The 15094-nt window shown below is 45.8% G+C and overlaps 1 protein-coding gene across 8 annotated transcripts in view; it reads right to left on the reverse strand.

The window, feature by feature from the left end:
• scn8aa (sodium channel, voltage gated, type VIII, alpha subunit a) overlaps window positions 1-12824 on the reverse strand; it is a 34622-nt gene extending 21798 nt beyond the window's left edge. For 4 of the 8 annotated variants that reach the window (XM_087780907.1, XM_087780905.1, XM_087780904.1 and 1 more), the window contains exons 1-6: window positions 12676-12824; window positions 8802-9135; window positions 5314-5432; window positions 4958-5047; window positions 4752-4880; window positions 1993-2084 (exon numbers count right to left, since the gene is read on the reverse strand). In XM_087780907.1, the coding sequence (XP_087637033.1) occupies window positions 1993-2084; window positions 4752-4880; window positions 4958-5047; window positions 5314-5432; window positions 8802-9080 (709 nt within the window). In that variant the 5' untranslated portion in view covers window positions 9081-9135; window positions 12676-12824. Of the gene's footprint in view, window positions 1-1992; window positions 2085-2285; window positions 2378-4751; window positions 4881-4957; window positions 5048-5313; window positions 5433-8801; window positions 9136-12253; window positions 12352-12675 lie in introns of those variants that run through there. The other 4 variants (XM_087780908.1, XM_087780906.1, XM_087780902.1 and 1 more) reach the window with 2 other exon arrangements.
• Between the last annotated feature and the right edge of the window lie 2270 nt (window positions 12825-15094).

Below are 15094 nucleotides of genomic sequence, written 5' to 3' on the forward strand. Positions count from 1 at the left end.
AACACATGCAGGTCATTTAAACTCCAAGGCTGAACAACCGTGGACACTTTCTTCACCCGTCCACCCGGACCAGCACCCTGCTGTGTCACGCCTTCCTTTCCAGCAGGTCCAGCAGCCAGAGGTGCAACCGCACCCCCCACCCACAAACCCCCCTCCCCCAATTCTGATCTACACCATCGCCTTCATCACCATGGTAACCACAGCAGCATCCAGCAGGCGGACCGGTCCGACACCACTCCGGGCCCAAGTCAGAAGAAGTGAGCAGAGAAGGTCAGAGGTCATACATCAGCGAGGAGGCTGGGAACCCTGGGGAGCTGGGACAGTTTACGACACCAGCTGTGAGCACTGACCAGCTCCCACCCTGACCCATTGATCTGTGGCCAGTGACCACCAGATGGGGGTCAAGCGGTCACGTGACCGTCCCAGCTGCGAACCCAGAACCTCCGGGATGTGAACCCTCGCGGTGAAGAGGAAGAAAGCAAAGGTAGAAGAAAAAAAAAGGAGAAATCAAAAGTCGGGGCGGCGTTAGTCAGCCAAGCTCTCGCTACTAGATTATCGTCAAAGCAAGTGACTGAGAAGCATCATGCAGCAGAAGTATGTTCACACACTAGGCTTGGCAGTCTTCATCCTCATCATCATCATCATCATCATCATAGCGGCGGATGTTTCCACGAGTATTCTACCAACTCAATTTGAGTCCAAATTCCTCAGACGTAGTGTACGAGCCGAACAGAATCGAGTTCAGCGTCGACACTACTGAGAGATTGATTTTCAATCCAGAGGAGGGAAGAGACTTGAGAGGGACGAGGGGGAGAGAGAGTAAAGAGAGGGAGTAAGGTAAAGAGGGTTAAAAAGGGCAAAGAGAATGATAAAGTTGAAAAAAGGTAAAGAGAGTAAGAAGGGTATGGACAGAGTGAAAAAGAAAAGAGAGTCAAAATTGGTCGAGAGAGAGAGAGAACAGGGTGAAAAAAGGTTAAGAGAGTCAAAAACATAAAGTGAAAAGGAAAAAGAGGGAGAAGATAGTAAAAATGGTGGAAAAAATTAAAAAGGGATAAAAGAGTGAAAGGGGGAAAATAGAGGGTGGAAAAAGAGAGAAAAGAGAGTGAATAGGGAAAAATAGAGTGAAAAAGAGAGAGTAAAGAGAGTGAAAAGGGTAAAGAGAGTGAGAAAGAGGGAGGAAGGAGAGAAAAATAGAGTGAAAAAGAGAGAGTAAAGAGAGTGAAAAGGGTAAACAGAGTGAGAAAGAGGGAGGAAAGAGAGTGAAAAGGGTAAAGACAGTAAGAAAGAGGGAGGAAAGAGAGTGAAAAGGGTAAAGACAGTAAGAAAGAGGGAGGAAAGAGAGTGAAAAGGGTAAAGAGAGTGAGAAAGAGGGAGGAAAGAGAGTGAAAAGGGTAAAGACAGTAAGAAAGAGGGAGGAAAGAGAGTGAAAAGGGTAAAGACAGTGAGAAAGAGGGAGTAAATAGAGTTAAAAAGAGAGAGGAAAGAGAGTGAAAAGAGGCAAATAGAGTGAGAAAGGGAGTAGAAAGAGGAAAATAGAGTGAAAAAGAGAGCGAAAAGAGGTAAATAGAGTGAGAAAGGGAGTAAAAAGAGGAAACTATAGTGAAAAAGAGAGAGAAAAGAGAGTGAAAAGGGTAAAGAGAGTGAGAAAGAGAGAGTGAAACAGGTAAAGAGAGTGAGAAAGAGAGAGAAAAGAGATTGAAAAGGGTAAAGAGAGTGAGAAAGAGTGAAAAGGGTAAAGACAGTAAGAAAGAGGGAGGAAAGAGAGGGAGGAAAGAGAGGGAGGAGGCAGGACGGAGAGCAGACACTCGAGGAGACTGCAAAGCCTATCAAAAATGTATTGGTACCATTTTTGATCATTTTGGAGAAAGAAATACATCAAAAAATGGCTTCATGTCTCCAATTCAGTAGCCGTTGCTCAAATCAAAGTCGTAGAGTCATTGTGAGAAAGAAAAGGGTGAGAGGATCAGCCTTAGTGTTTAAACTGAGTCTCACCTGGAATGACAGAGATAGTTTTCAATGCTCGGAGAACTCTGAACGTTCTCAGCGCAGATACATTTCCCAGGTCCACAAACTCTGTTATATATCTGAAATAGGGGAAGGATCACACACAGAACAAACACGATGACAAAAACCACACACGGCAAGAGCACAACACAACCCAACCAGGAGAAACGACGCCACTCACAGAGCCTGTTGACCAGGAGAAGGGTGGAAGGTAAAGGAATAGAGAAGGACACACAGCTAACACCGACCCGGCCCCTCCCCCCCGCCCCCTACTGTCTTACCTGGGATTACAGATATAGTTTTCAAAGCCCTCAACACTCTGAACGTGCGCAGAGCTGAGACATTGCCTAGGTTTACAAACTCTGTTATATACCTGCAGGATCAGACCAGAGTTACACAAGTTATTCACACAACACAGGCTCTCCCATGATGCACCGGGGCGCCGACCAGACTGGCTTGACACCATGAAACCTGCTCAAGGGCTCGCGGACGTCAGCGTCTTCGGTTCAAAATGTTTCTCGTCTACCCCACGAGCCGAGGCCGAAGACGGATCAGCTGGTGGAGGCAGAAGGTCTGGAACCCTCTTGTGAGAGTTTCATCGTGTCAAGTCAGTCGAGAGGAACAAACTCCCAGAACCAAGATCAGAGATTACAGAGCTGAGATAATCCAGATAACAGATTTGAACAAGATCTGAGAGTAAGTAGAGATGATAGAGATTAACAGAGATGATAGAGATGAACACAGATGATAGAGATGACGGAGATGTTCAAGTTAATAGAGATAACGAAGATGTAATCTGAGATATAGAAATGATTTAGATTAGCAGAGATGGATGAGATAGACAGAGATTGTATAGGAGAATGAAATGAACAGAGATGAGTGAGATCAAAAGAGATGATGATAGAGATGATATAGATTAACTCTATGACGAAGACAAGAGAAGACAGAGATGATTGAGTAAGTAGAGATGAACAGAAATTAATGGGATTAACAGGTAGATAGGAACGGAGATGCGAGATTACCAGAGATGATTAAGACTAAGAGAAATTATAGGGATTAATTAAGAGGAAGGAGATTTCTAGATGATAAAATTGAATGAGATTAAGAGAGATGATAGAGATGAACAGGGATTATATGGATTAACAGAGATTTACAGAGATGATAGAGATGAATGAGTTAAACAGGGATTAACAGAGAGAATAGAGATATATAAATATGAATAGAATAAACAAAGATGAATGACATGATCAGATATTATAGATATTAACAGAAATGATTGAGATGATCAGATATTATAGATATTAACAGAAATGATTGAGATGATCAGAGATAATAGAGATTAACAGAGATGAACGAGATGAGCAGAGATTATTGATGTGAACAGAGATGAATGAAATGATCAGAGATGAATGAGATGATTGGAGATTATAGAGATTAACAGAGATGAATGAGATCAATCAGAGATTACAGAGATTAACAGAGATCAATCAGATGAATCAGAGATTATCAGAGATGAATCAAATGATCAGAGATGGATGAGATGATAGGAGATTATCGGAGATTAATCAAATTAATCAGAGATTATCAGAGATGAATCAGATGATCAGAGATTATCAGAGATGAATCAAATGAATCAGATTATCAGAGATTATCAGAGATGAATCAGATGAATCAGAGATTATCAGAGATGAATCAAATGAATCATATTATCAGAGATTATCAGAGATGAATTATAGATTATCAGAGATGAATCAGATTAATCAAAGATTATCAGAGATGAATCAGATGCATCAGAGATTATCAGAGATGAATCAGATGAATCAGAGATTATCAGAGATGAATCAAATGAATCAGATTATCAGAGATTATCAGAGATGAATCAGATGAATCATAGATTATCAGAGATGAATCAGATGCATCAGAGATTATCAGAGATGAATCAAATGAATCAGATTATCAGAGATTATCAGAGATGAATCAGATGAATCAGAGATTATCAGAGATGAATCAAATGAATCAGATTATCAGAGATGAATCAGATGAATCAGAGATTATCAGAGATGAATCAGATGCATCAGAGATTATCAGAGATGAATCAAATGAATCAGATTATCAGAGATGAATCAGATGAATCAGAGATTATCAGAGATGAATCAGATGCATCAGAGATTATCAAAGATGAATCAGATGCATCAGACATTATCAGAGATGAATCAGATGAATCAAAGATTATCAGAGATGAATCAGATGCATCAGAGATTATCAGAGATGAATCAAATGAATCAGATTATCAGAGATTATCAGAGATTATCAGAGATGAATCAGATGAATCAGAGATTATCAGAGATGAATCAGATGCATCAGAGATTATCAAATATGAATCAGATGCATCAGAGATTATCAGAGATGAATCAGATGCATCAGAGATTATCAAAGATGAATCAGATGCATCAGAGATTATCAGAGATGAATCAGATGAATCAGAGATTATCAGAGATGAATCAGATGATAAGAGATTATAGTGAGGATAGAGATTAACAGAGATGGTAAAGTTCATAGATCTGAACAGGGATTATAGAGATGGATGAGATGAAAAAAGGATGACAGAGGTCACAGAGGTCACAGGTGAGCAGGTAATCGAGTGGCTTCACGACTGAACCTTCAACAGAGATGAAAAGTTGTGAGTGTCAAGAATCTGGTTCCCTTCACAGAAACATCTGCTCCCTCTAGCAAGAAAGTCTACGTACGCCATGGAGATGACCATGAAGTCCAGCCAGTTCCACGGGTCCCGCAGGAACGTGAATCCATCTATGCAGAACCCTCGGGCGCAGATCTTGACCAGAGACTCGAAGGTGTAAATCCCAGTGAAGGTGTACCTGGAGAGTGACACACATCAGAGTGAGACCGAGACGACGGAGAAGAAGAAGAAGAAGAAGAAGAAGAAGTGACTTACTCTACTTGCTTGGACCACTCAGGGGGGTCACTAAAGGTCATGAATATACAGTTGGTCAGGATGGTGCACATGATGATCATGCTGAACAGAGTGAGCTCGGTTAAGTACACAACGTCAGTGGGAAGAAGTAACACAACCGAGTCACACACTTTAACTTAAGGTGCTAACATGAAGTACGTCCGGATCCAACAAGATATTGAAGGATCTGTCGCACTTGATCTCCACCTCGTGGGCGATTCATTTTCCGCATATGGAAGCTAATGGTTAAGTTTCTACATGACCCTTGACCTCACGGGGGCAACGGTCAAAACGGAGCTGCTTGGAGGAGGTCTGCGCTCGCACGCCAGGAAGGATATGAATGGATCAGGATCTTGATCGCTACTCGTCTAACTGGATTAAAAGGGCTGATGAAGTACAAGGCAGGGTTGGCACTGAAGCGGAAGATTGTTTTCCCTCGGTTTAGCACGATGAACGTCTGCGGGGAGAGGGAGAGAGAGAGAGAGAGAGGAGAAGAAAGTGTTAATGATTGACATCCGGTTTTCAGGAGGAAAAGAAGCCGGAACTTTTTTTTTTCCTCCTAATTGTTTGAATAAAACATGGCGATGAAACATTCATGAGACCTTGTGTGTTTTTAAAAGAGGCTTCCCTCACTAATGCTGCAGAGCAAAGGAAGAGGGGGGGGGGGGAGTTCGGGGGTGGGGGGGGGGGGGTCGCCCACTCATTGGCCTCATCCTGTCACATGACCACATCCGACCCAGATGATGGTTCGAGGATGGAGATCTGGATGCAAACGGTCCAGAGCGGCTCCATGTCGCCGGTGGCGTCTGCGTCATGTGAGAACGAGAAGGTCCTCGTCAGCATTTTTTTTTTTTTTCTCCTCCATCCACGCCGCGCCTGTCGTCCGTCTCACGCATGACCACACCGCTGCAAAGCTACTGAAAATTTCATAATCCAGAGCAGGGGAGCGAGGGAGCGAGGGAGGCGCCGGCTACTGTAGCAGCAGCAGCAGCAGCAGAAGCAGGAGGAGGAGAGGAGAGGGGGATGGGCAGGAAGCTTCTGCACCATCAGACAGCTGCAGCATCAACACTGACGCTCCAGATACATCATCGTATGATCTCCACACACACTCTCACACACACACACACACTCTCACACACACACCACAGATCTCGCTTCCAAACCAGGTCCTAGGACGACACTTGGATGCAGCCGAGTCATCGCCCGCTGCAGGTCCGGGGTCGACCCCTGGATCCCTCCTTCCAGCAGAACAACCACATCTTGTGTTTGGAGATAAACCACCAACACATGGTCCAAGATGAGATGATTCTTCTCTGAAGTTAAAGATTTCAACTCTCTTTCCTTTAATTGAAATATTGATTTTTAAGCCACGCCCACTGTTTTTCTGGAGGTGAAATCTTGATGATCAATAACCACGCCCACTCTGCTAAGCATCAAGGTTTGTCACCTCGCTTCATCAACCCTGGAAGTCTCCACCTCCGCAGGGACTGGTTCTATAAACAAAGCTGGGGTGTGATTCCAGCTGGCTGAAGGAGGAGTGAAGCCATTATTATAGTCGTAATGGACTCTCGTAACCGCTTGTTCGCCCAGATTCAAGATGGAGAACTTATGAAATGAATGCGTTCAAAACATGGTCCTGATGAGAAAATGAAGAGAGATTTTTAACTGGAAAAAAACGAATCACGTCACACGTCCAGATGATAGAATTCTGGGTAAGCTTTAAAACAAAGATATTTCGCAATATCACGCCAACACCCTGAAACCCCCCAACTCAGCAGCCTAAAACCACCCCATCTCTTAAAACCACCACAGACCTCTACAGCGACCTGTTCCTGTCGGGGTCGGCAAACTTCCCATCGACCACATATTTGCAAACAGGAGTTACACCACTGTGTGTGTCTGTGTGTGTCTGTGTGTGCGTTTGACTGTGTGTATGTAACCATCTTTGTGTGTCTTTGCATACGTGTGCCTGTGTGTCTGTTTGCTTGTGTGCGCATTTAGGTGTATATGTGTGTGAGTGAGTGCATGTGTGTGTCTACGTGCACATATGTCTGCACCTGCATGCATGTGCATATGTGTGTGCGTTTGTACATGTGTGCGTGTGTGCATGCATGTGCATATGTATAAGAATGTGTAAGAATGTGTGTGAGTGTGTACATGCATGCGCATGTGTGTGCGTATTTGTGCGCATGTGTGTGTGTCTATGAGAACATATGTGTGCGTCTGCAGGCATGTGCATATGTGTGTGCGTATTTGTGTGTGTGTGCATGTGCATATGTGTGTGTATATGTATGTGTGTGCATGTGTACAAGTGTGCCTGTGTGTGTGCAAGCATGTGCATATGTGTGCACATATGTGTGCATGTTTGTGTGTGTATGTGTGAATATGTGTGTGGATATGAGTGTGCGTGTGTGTGCACGTGTGCCTTTGAGTGTGCAAGAATGTGCATATATGTGCGCATGTGTGTGCATGTTTGTCCGTGTGTGAATGTGTATGTGTGCATATGTGTGTGCATATGTGTGTGCAAGCATGTGCGTGTGTGTGTGCATAGGTGTGTGTGCATGTGCGTGTGCATAGGTGTGTGCATATGTGTGTGCAAGCATGTGCGTGTGTGTGTGCATGTGTGTGTGTGCATGTGTGTGTGCATAGGTGTGTGTATATGTGTGTGCATGTGTGTGTGCATAGGTGTGTGTGCATGTATGTGTGCATAGGTGTGTGCATATGTGTGTGCAAGCATGTGCGTGTGTGTGTGCATGTGTGTGTGTGCATGTGTGTGTGTGCATGTGTGTGTGCATAGGTGTGTGTATATGTATGTGCATATGTGTGTGCATAGGTGTGTGTATATGTGTGTGCATATGTGTGTGTGTGTGTTTTCGTGCATAGGTGTGTGTGTGCATAGGTGTGTGTGTGTGTGTGCATAGATGTGTGCATAGGTGTGTGTGTGTGTGCATAGATGTGTGCATAGGTGTGTGTGTGTGCATAGGTGTGTGCATAGGTGTGTGTGTGTGCATAGGTGTGTGTGTGTGTGCATGTGTGTGTGCATAGGTGTGTGTGTGTGCATAGGTGTGTGTGTGTGTGCATAGATGTGTGCATAGGTGTGTGTGTGTGTGTGTGTGTGTGTGTGTGTGTGTGTGTGCATAGGTGTGTGTGTGTGTATAGGTGTGTGTGTGCATAGGTGTGTGCATAGGTGTGTGTGTGTGCATAGGTGTGTGTGTGTACATGTGTGTGTGCATAGGTGTGTGTGTGTGCATAGGTGTGTGTGTGTGTGCATATGTGTGTGCATAGGTCTGTGTGTGTGTGTGTGTTTTCGTGCATAGGTGTGTGTGTGCATAGGTGTGTGTGTGCATGTGTGTGTGCATAGGTGTGTGTGTGTGCATGTGTGTGTGCATGTGTGTGTGCATGTGTGTGTGTGTGCGTGTCCATTCAATGACAACGACGGTGTGAGAGGTTCAGGGGTTCAGTGGTCAGAGCGATGAGGATGATGGACGTCTCTCTCTCTCCCCATCAGGACGGGCGAGTGAGAGTTTTCATCTGTCAAGGTCACGTCTGCACTGATGTCACTGCCATCAGGACAGACAGAGGTGTGCTGTGGAGGTGTCACATGACACGGGGTGAAGGTAGGAGGTGAAGTGTGGAGTGACGTAAGTCTGGAACGTTCTCGCTCTGATGGCAGGAAGTGGTTTGAGCCGCTGACCTTGTGTTTGTGGACTCGGTGACACCGAGTCCTGCTACGAGATCTTTCTGTGGGCTCGTGTACTTCATCGGAAGAGAGTTGTCGCCATGACAACAACAACAAACTAAGCACGATGTGTGTGTCGGCACTGACCTTCTGGGAGTTGACGTAGAACGGGTCGAGGTCCTCCAGTGGTATCGCCACCATTCCTTTAGGGATGTCCCCGTAGATGTAGGGAAGACTCTTGCCGGCCTCCAGGTCGCTGTTGGGCTTGGGCTTGTTCTCGTCATCGTCGTCGCGGTAACTGCTGTCCTGCTTGGGCGGCTTCTTGTTCTTCTCCTCGTTGATGCGTAGCTCGAGGTTCGCCAAAGATTCAGCGTTGAACTTCTTGAAGCTATTAGGTCCTGGCGGTGCAAGAAGGGGTGCAGCCATGTTTTCATCCTGCAGCTACGGGAGCTTTAGGTTTCTACCATCCACTGGAGCAGCTCTGTGGACGGACACAACGTCAGGGGTGTACACTTATTATTACGTAGCCATGAGCACAACGTTGATAAATGCCAGCAGTTCGGGTGGAAACCTGAATGACTCTGGTATCAAGGCCGAGCCCGTCAGAATTTTGAACCCTGGAGGTCGTTAGATACGAGACCCACAGGGAGTGAAAAACACAAGCTTGGTCGTCCACCACAGACTCAGAGTTGTGTGTCATGGTGCTGAAAACAACAACAATGATGATGTTGATGAAGAAGGTAAAGGAGATGATAATAGAGAAGATGATAATAAAGAAGAAGATGATGATAAAGAAGAAGATTATGATAAAGATAAAGATGATGATAAAGATAAAGATGATGACAATGAAGATGACGATGAAGAAGATAATGCGGATGATGATAATAAAGAACATGATGATGATAATAAAGAACATGATGATGATAAAGAACATGATGATGATAAAGAAGATGAAGAAGATCATGATTATAAGGAACATGGTGATGATAAAGTAGATAATGATGAAGGTCATGATGATGAAGAAAATGATGAAAATAAAGATGATTACGACAAAGAAGATGATAATGTAGATGATGAAGAAGATAAAGATGATGATAATAAAGAACATGATGATGATAAAGAAGATGATGAAGAAGATCATGATGATAAAGAAAATTATGAAAATAAAGATGATTACGACAAAGAAGATGATAAAGTAGATGATGATGAAGAAGATAATGCTGATGATAATAAAGAACATGATGATAATAAAGAACATGATGATGATAAAGAAGATAATGATGAAGGTCATGGTGATAAAGAAAATGATGAAAATAAAGATGATTACGACAAAGAAGATGATAAAGTAGATGATGATGAAGAAGATAATGCTGATGATAATAAAGAACATGATGATAATAAAGAACATGATGATGATAAAGAAGATAATGATGAAGGTCATGGTGATAAAGAAAATGATGAAAATAAAAATGATTACGACAAAGAAGATGATAATGTAGATGATGAAGAAGATAAAGATGATGATAATAAAGAATATGATGATAATAAAGAACATGATGATAATAAAGAACATGATAATGATAAAGAAGATGATGATAATAAAGAACATGATGATAATAAAGAACATGATGATGAAGAAGATAAAGATGATGATAATAAAGAACATGATGATAATAAAGAACATGATAATGATAAAGAAGATGATGATAATAAAGAACATGATGATAATAAAGAACATGATGATGATAAAGAACATGATGATGATAAAGAACATGATGATGATAAAGAAGATGATGATGAAGATCATGATTATAAGGAGGTGATGATAATAAAGATGATGATGATTAAGATGATGATAAATATAAACAAGGTGATAAAGATAATTAAGATGATAATAAAGAGGTTGATATAAAAAAAAATAATGATGATGATGATAAAGAAGATGAATATATTGATAAAAGTGAGGATGATGATAATAAAAAAGATGATCATGATAATTATGATGATAACACTATAAATGATGATGATAAAGGTGATAATAAAGAAGATGCTGTTAAAGATGATGAGGATGATGATGTTGCTAAAGATGATGAAGATAACACTATAAATGATGACGATAAAGGTGATGATAAAGAAGATGCTGTTAAAGATGATGATGAAGATAACACTATAAATGATGACGATAAAGGTGATAATAAAGAAGATGCTGTTAAAGATGATGATGAAGATAACACTATAAATGATGACGATAAAGGTGATGATAAAGAAGATGCTGTTAAAGATGATGATGAAGATAACACTATAAATGATGACGATAAAGGTGATGATAAAGAAGATGCTGTTAAAGATGATGATGAAGATAACACTATAAATGATGACGATAAAGGTGATGATAAAGAAGAGGATGATGATGATGATGATAAAGGCGACGATACTGATTCTTAAGATGATGATGTTGCTAGAGAATGATGATGATGATGATGATGATGATGATGATGACACTATAAATAATGATGATAAAGAAGAAGATGATGGTGATAAAGAAGGTGATGATGATAAAGAAGATGATGATGATAAAGAAGATGATGATGATAAAGAAGATGATGATGATAACGTTGATGCTGAATATAACTTTATTTACACATTAACTTCACGTTGATTCGATGTAAATAAAGATCATGAACAGAACATGAAAACCGGGCCAACAATGACCAGTGAGCAGCATCAACACAGCTAAGGGTTGGTCACGGTGACAGTCAGACCTCAACATAGACCCTCATAGAGCCCGAGCTCAGAAGAACACCTGAAACGGTTCTGATCAACAACATCCGGTGGGCCGGAGCAGATCAGCAGACGACCATGAGAGACTTAAAATGGAACCAGAACCTCCCAGTCAGCAGCCTTCTGCTGCTCTGCTGAAAACACACACACACACACACACACACACACACACACACAAAAAGGCCTTCGCTGGGCCTGCAGGTTCATCACCACCACAATCTCCACCATTGTGATCACTTTGATACCGGTTCTGATCCACATCGGCTCATTCTGTTGTGTAACTGGATCTTGCGCATTAAAGGAATTTTTCCACGTTGATTTAAATCACAAAATCTCTCTTCGTCTGATTCCTTTTGCAACAGACTCGTTTATCGACCCAAACCTGGAACCGTCTGTGGTTCTGGTTCCGAATGCCACGATATTAAAAAACAAAAAAAGGACTTGAGTTCTTGGACCGGTGAGTTGCGCAGAGCAGCTGCACGCAGGATGAATACTGCAGTGGCTGGTTCTGAGAACCTTCCAGAACAGATATTCTGATCGACTATCAAGGTGGTGTCGAACCGCACCTCGGTTCTGGTCGGGATCCTGGGGTAGTGTTGTTCGTGTCAAAGAGCGCAGAGGTTCGGATCCTGCGCTCTTTTGCGCGGCTCAGCACCACACCCGCGGAGCCATGTCTGCACGAATCACCAGAACACCTGACCCACCAGAACCGAACCGCACGACGTCGACACCGAGGACTCATTTTTTTTATCCGGTTCCGATGGGGGTCCACCCAAGGACCACATTCCTCAGCGGTCGATGGTTGAAAAGCTACTCACTAGCATCCGGGTCGTCGCTGAAGAATTCTGATGGTTCCGAGCCCAGACCCCAAAAATCTTAAAATCCCGTCTCGAACCAAGCGGACATCTTTAAATGGACCGAGGATGGTGTTTTTTTCCCCCAGAAGCACAGTCTGGCGGCACTCAGAACCGCAGAGCCTCCGGTTCTGTCCGTCCAGGTCCGATGATGTTCGACGATGATGACGACTCCCCCCCACCCCCCAAAAAAAACAATCTCTAGACGGTTCTGGTTCTGGTCCAAATGAGAGGAGCAGCGACGCCAACAAAAAAAAACCTTCTCCACCAGAACAGAAGCGCTGCGGAACCAGCAACTCTGCGACACTCACGCACGGATCCGACTCACCTCCTGCCGCAGACACACACGCGCGCCCGTCCACACACACGAGCGGAACCGATCTTACCTGGTCCGGTTTACAGGAGGTCCGGAGAAGCTCGCGCGCGGAGCAGATGTGATGGAGGAGTGACTGCGGATGTCGCCATGTTGTTGCTCGTCTCCCCCTCAGCTCCTGCATAATTGATGACTCTCAGCAGAAGGCAGGCAGTGACGTCACGACAAAGGTCACCCGGGCCCGAAGACCCCCCCCCCCCCCCACGAGTCGGACAACATACCGGATTTTTTGGGAAGTCCTGGACCCGCGTCTCAGAGCTGCAGGTGCAGCCGGCGTGACGTCAGAAGATTCTGGAAACGGTCATAGTCAGTGAAAGGATGGGTTCTCACAGTGACTGACACAACACAACTATAGACACAAAAATACACAATTAAAACACACTTGAACTACACAATTAAAACACTGGTCACGATTGAATGAATCGAATATAATGACCTCCTCCCTCCACCTGATCCTGCTCCGTCCCATGACCTCCTCCCTCTACCTGCTCCGTCCCATGACCTCCTCCCTCCACCTGATCCTGCTCCGTCCCATGACCTCCTCCCTCCACCTGATCCTGCTCCGTCCCATGACCTCCTCCCTCTACCTGCTCCGTCCCATGACCTCCTCCCTCCACCTGATCCTGCTCCGTCCCATGACCTCCTCCCTCTACCTGCTCCGTCCCATGACCTCCTCCCTCCACCTGATCCTGCTCCGTCCCATGACCTCCTCCCTCCACCTGATCCTGCTCCGTCCCATGACCTCCTCCCTCTACCTGCTCCGTCCCATGACCTCCTCCCTCCACCTGATCCTGCTCCGTCCCATGACCTCCTCCCTCTACCTGCTCCGTCCCATGACCTCCTCCCTCCACCTGATCCTGCTCCGTCCCATGACCTCCTCCCTCCACCTGATCCTGCTCCGTCCCATGACCTCCTCCCTCTACCTGCTCCGTCCCATGACCTCCTCCCTCCACCTGATCCTGCTCCGTCCCATGACCTCCTCCCTCCACCTGCTCCGTCCCATGACCTCCTCCCTCCACCTGCTCCGTCCCATGACCTCCTCCCTCCACCTGATCCTGCTCCGTCCCATGACCTCCTCCCTCTACCTGATCCTGCTCCGTCCCATGACCTCCTCCCTCTACCTGATCCTGCTCCGTCCCATGACCTCCTCCCTCCACCTGCTCCGTCCCATGACCTCCTCCCTCCACCTGATCCTGCTCCGTCCCATGACCTCCTCCCTCTACCTGATCCTGCTCCGTCCCATGACCTCCTCCCTCTACCTGATCCTGCTCCGTCCCATGACCTCCTCCCTCCACCTGATCCTGCTCCATCCCATGACCTCCTCCCTCCACCTCAACCCTGCTCTGTCCAATGACCTCCTCCCTCCACCTGATCCTGCTCCGTCCCATGACCTCCTCCCTCTACCTGATCCTGCTCCGTCCCATGACCTCCTCCCTCCACCTGATCCTGCTCCATCCCATGACCTCCTCCCTCCACCTCAACCCTGCTCTGTCCTATGACCTCCTCCCTCCACCTGATCCTGCTCCGTCCCATGACCTCCTCCCTCCACCTGATCCTGCTCCATCCCATGACCTCCTCCCTCCACCTCAACCCTGCTCTGTCCTATGACCTCCTCCCTCTACCTGATCCTGCTCTGTCCAATGACCTCCTCCCTCCACCTCAACCCTGCTCCGTCCCATGACCTCCTCCCTCCACCTGCTCCGTCCCATGACCTCCTCCCTCCACCTGATCCTGCTCCGTCCCATGACCTCCTCCCTCTACCTGATCCTGCTCTGTCCAATGACCTCCTCCCTCCACCTGATCCTGCTCCGTCCCATGACCTCCTCCCTCTACCTGATCCTGCTCCGTCCCATGACCTCCTCCCTCCACCTGATCCTGCTCCATCCCATGACCTCCTCCCTCCACCTCAACCCTGCTCTGTCCTATGACCTCCTCCCTCTACCTGATCCTGCTCCGTCCCATGACCTCCTCCCTCCACCTCAACCCTGCTCTGTCCTATGACCTCCTCCCTCTACCTGATCCTGCTCTGTCCAATGACCTCCTCCCTCCACCTGATCCTGCTCCATCCCATGACCTCCTCCCTCCACCTCAACCCTGCTCTGTCCTATGACCTCCTCCCTCTACCTGATCCTGCTCCATCCCATGACCTCCTCCCTCCACCTCAACCCTGCTCTGTCCTATGACCTCCTCCCTCTACCTGATCCTGCTCTGTCCAATGACCTCCTCCCTCCACCTGATCCTGCTCCGTCCCATGACCTCCTCCCTCTACCTGATCCTGCTCCGTCCCATGACCTCCTCCCTCCACCTGATCCTGCTCCATCCCATGACCTCCTCCCTCCACCTCAACCCTGCTCTGTCCTATGACCTCCTCCCTCCACCTGATCCTGCTCCATCCCATGACCTCCTCCCGCCACCTCAACCCTGCTCCGTCC

This window comes from Callionymus lyra, chromosome 19 (assembly GCF_982586985.1).
Source record: "Callionymus lyra chromosome 19, fCalLyr1.hap1.1, whole genome shotgun sequence".
NCBI classification, from domain to species: domain Eukaryota; kingdom Metazoa; phylum Chordata; class Actinopteri; order Syngnathiformes; family Callionymidae; genus Callionymus; species Callionymus lyra.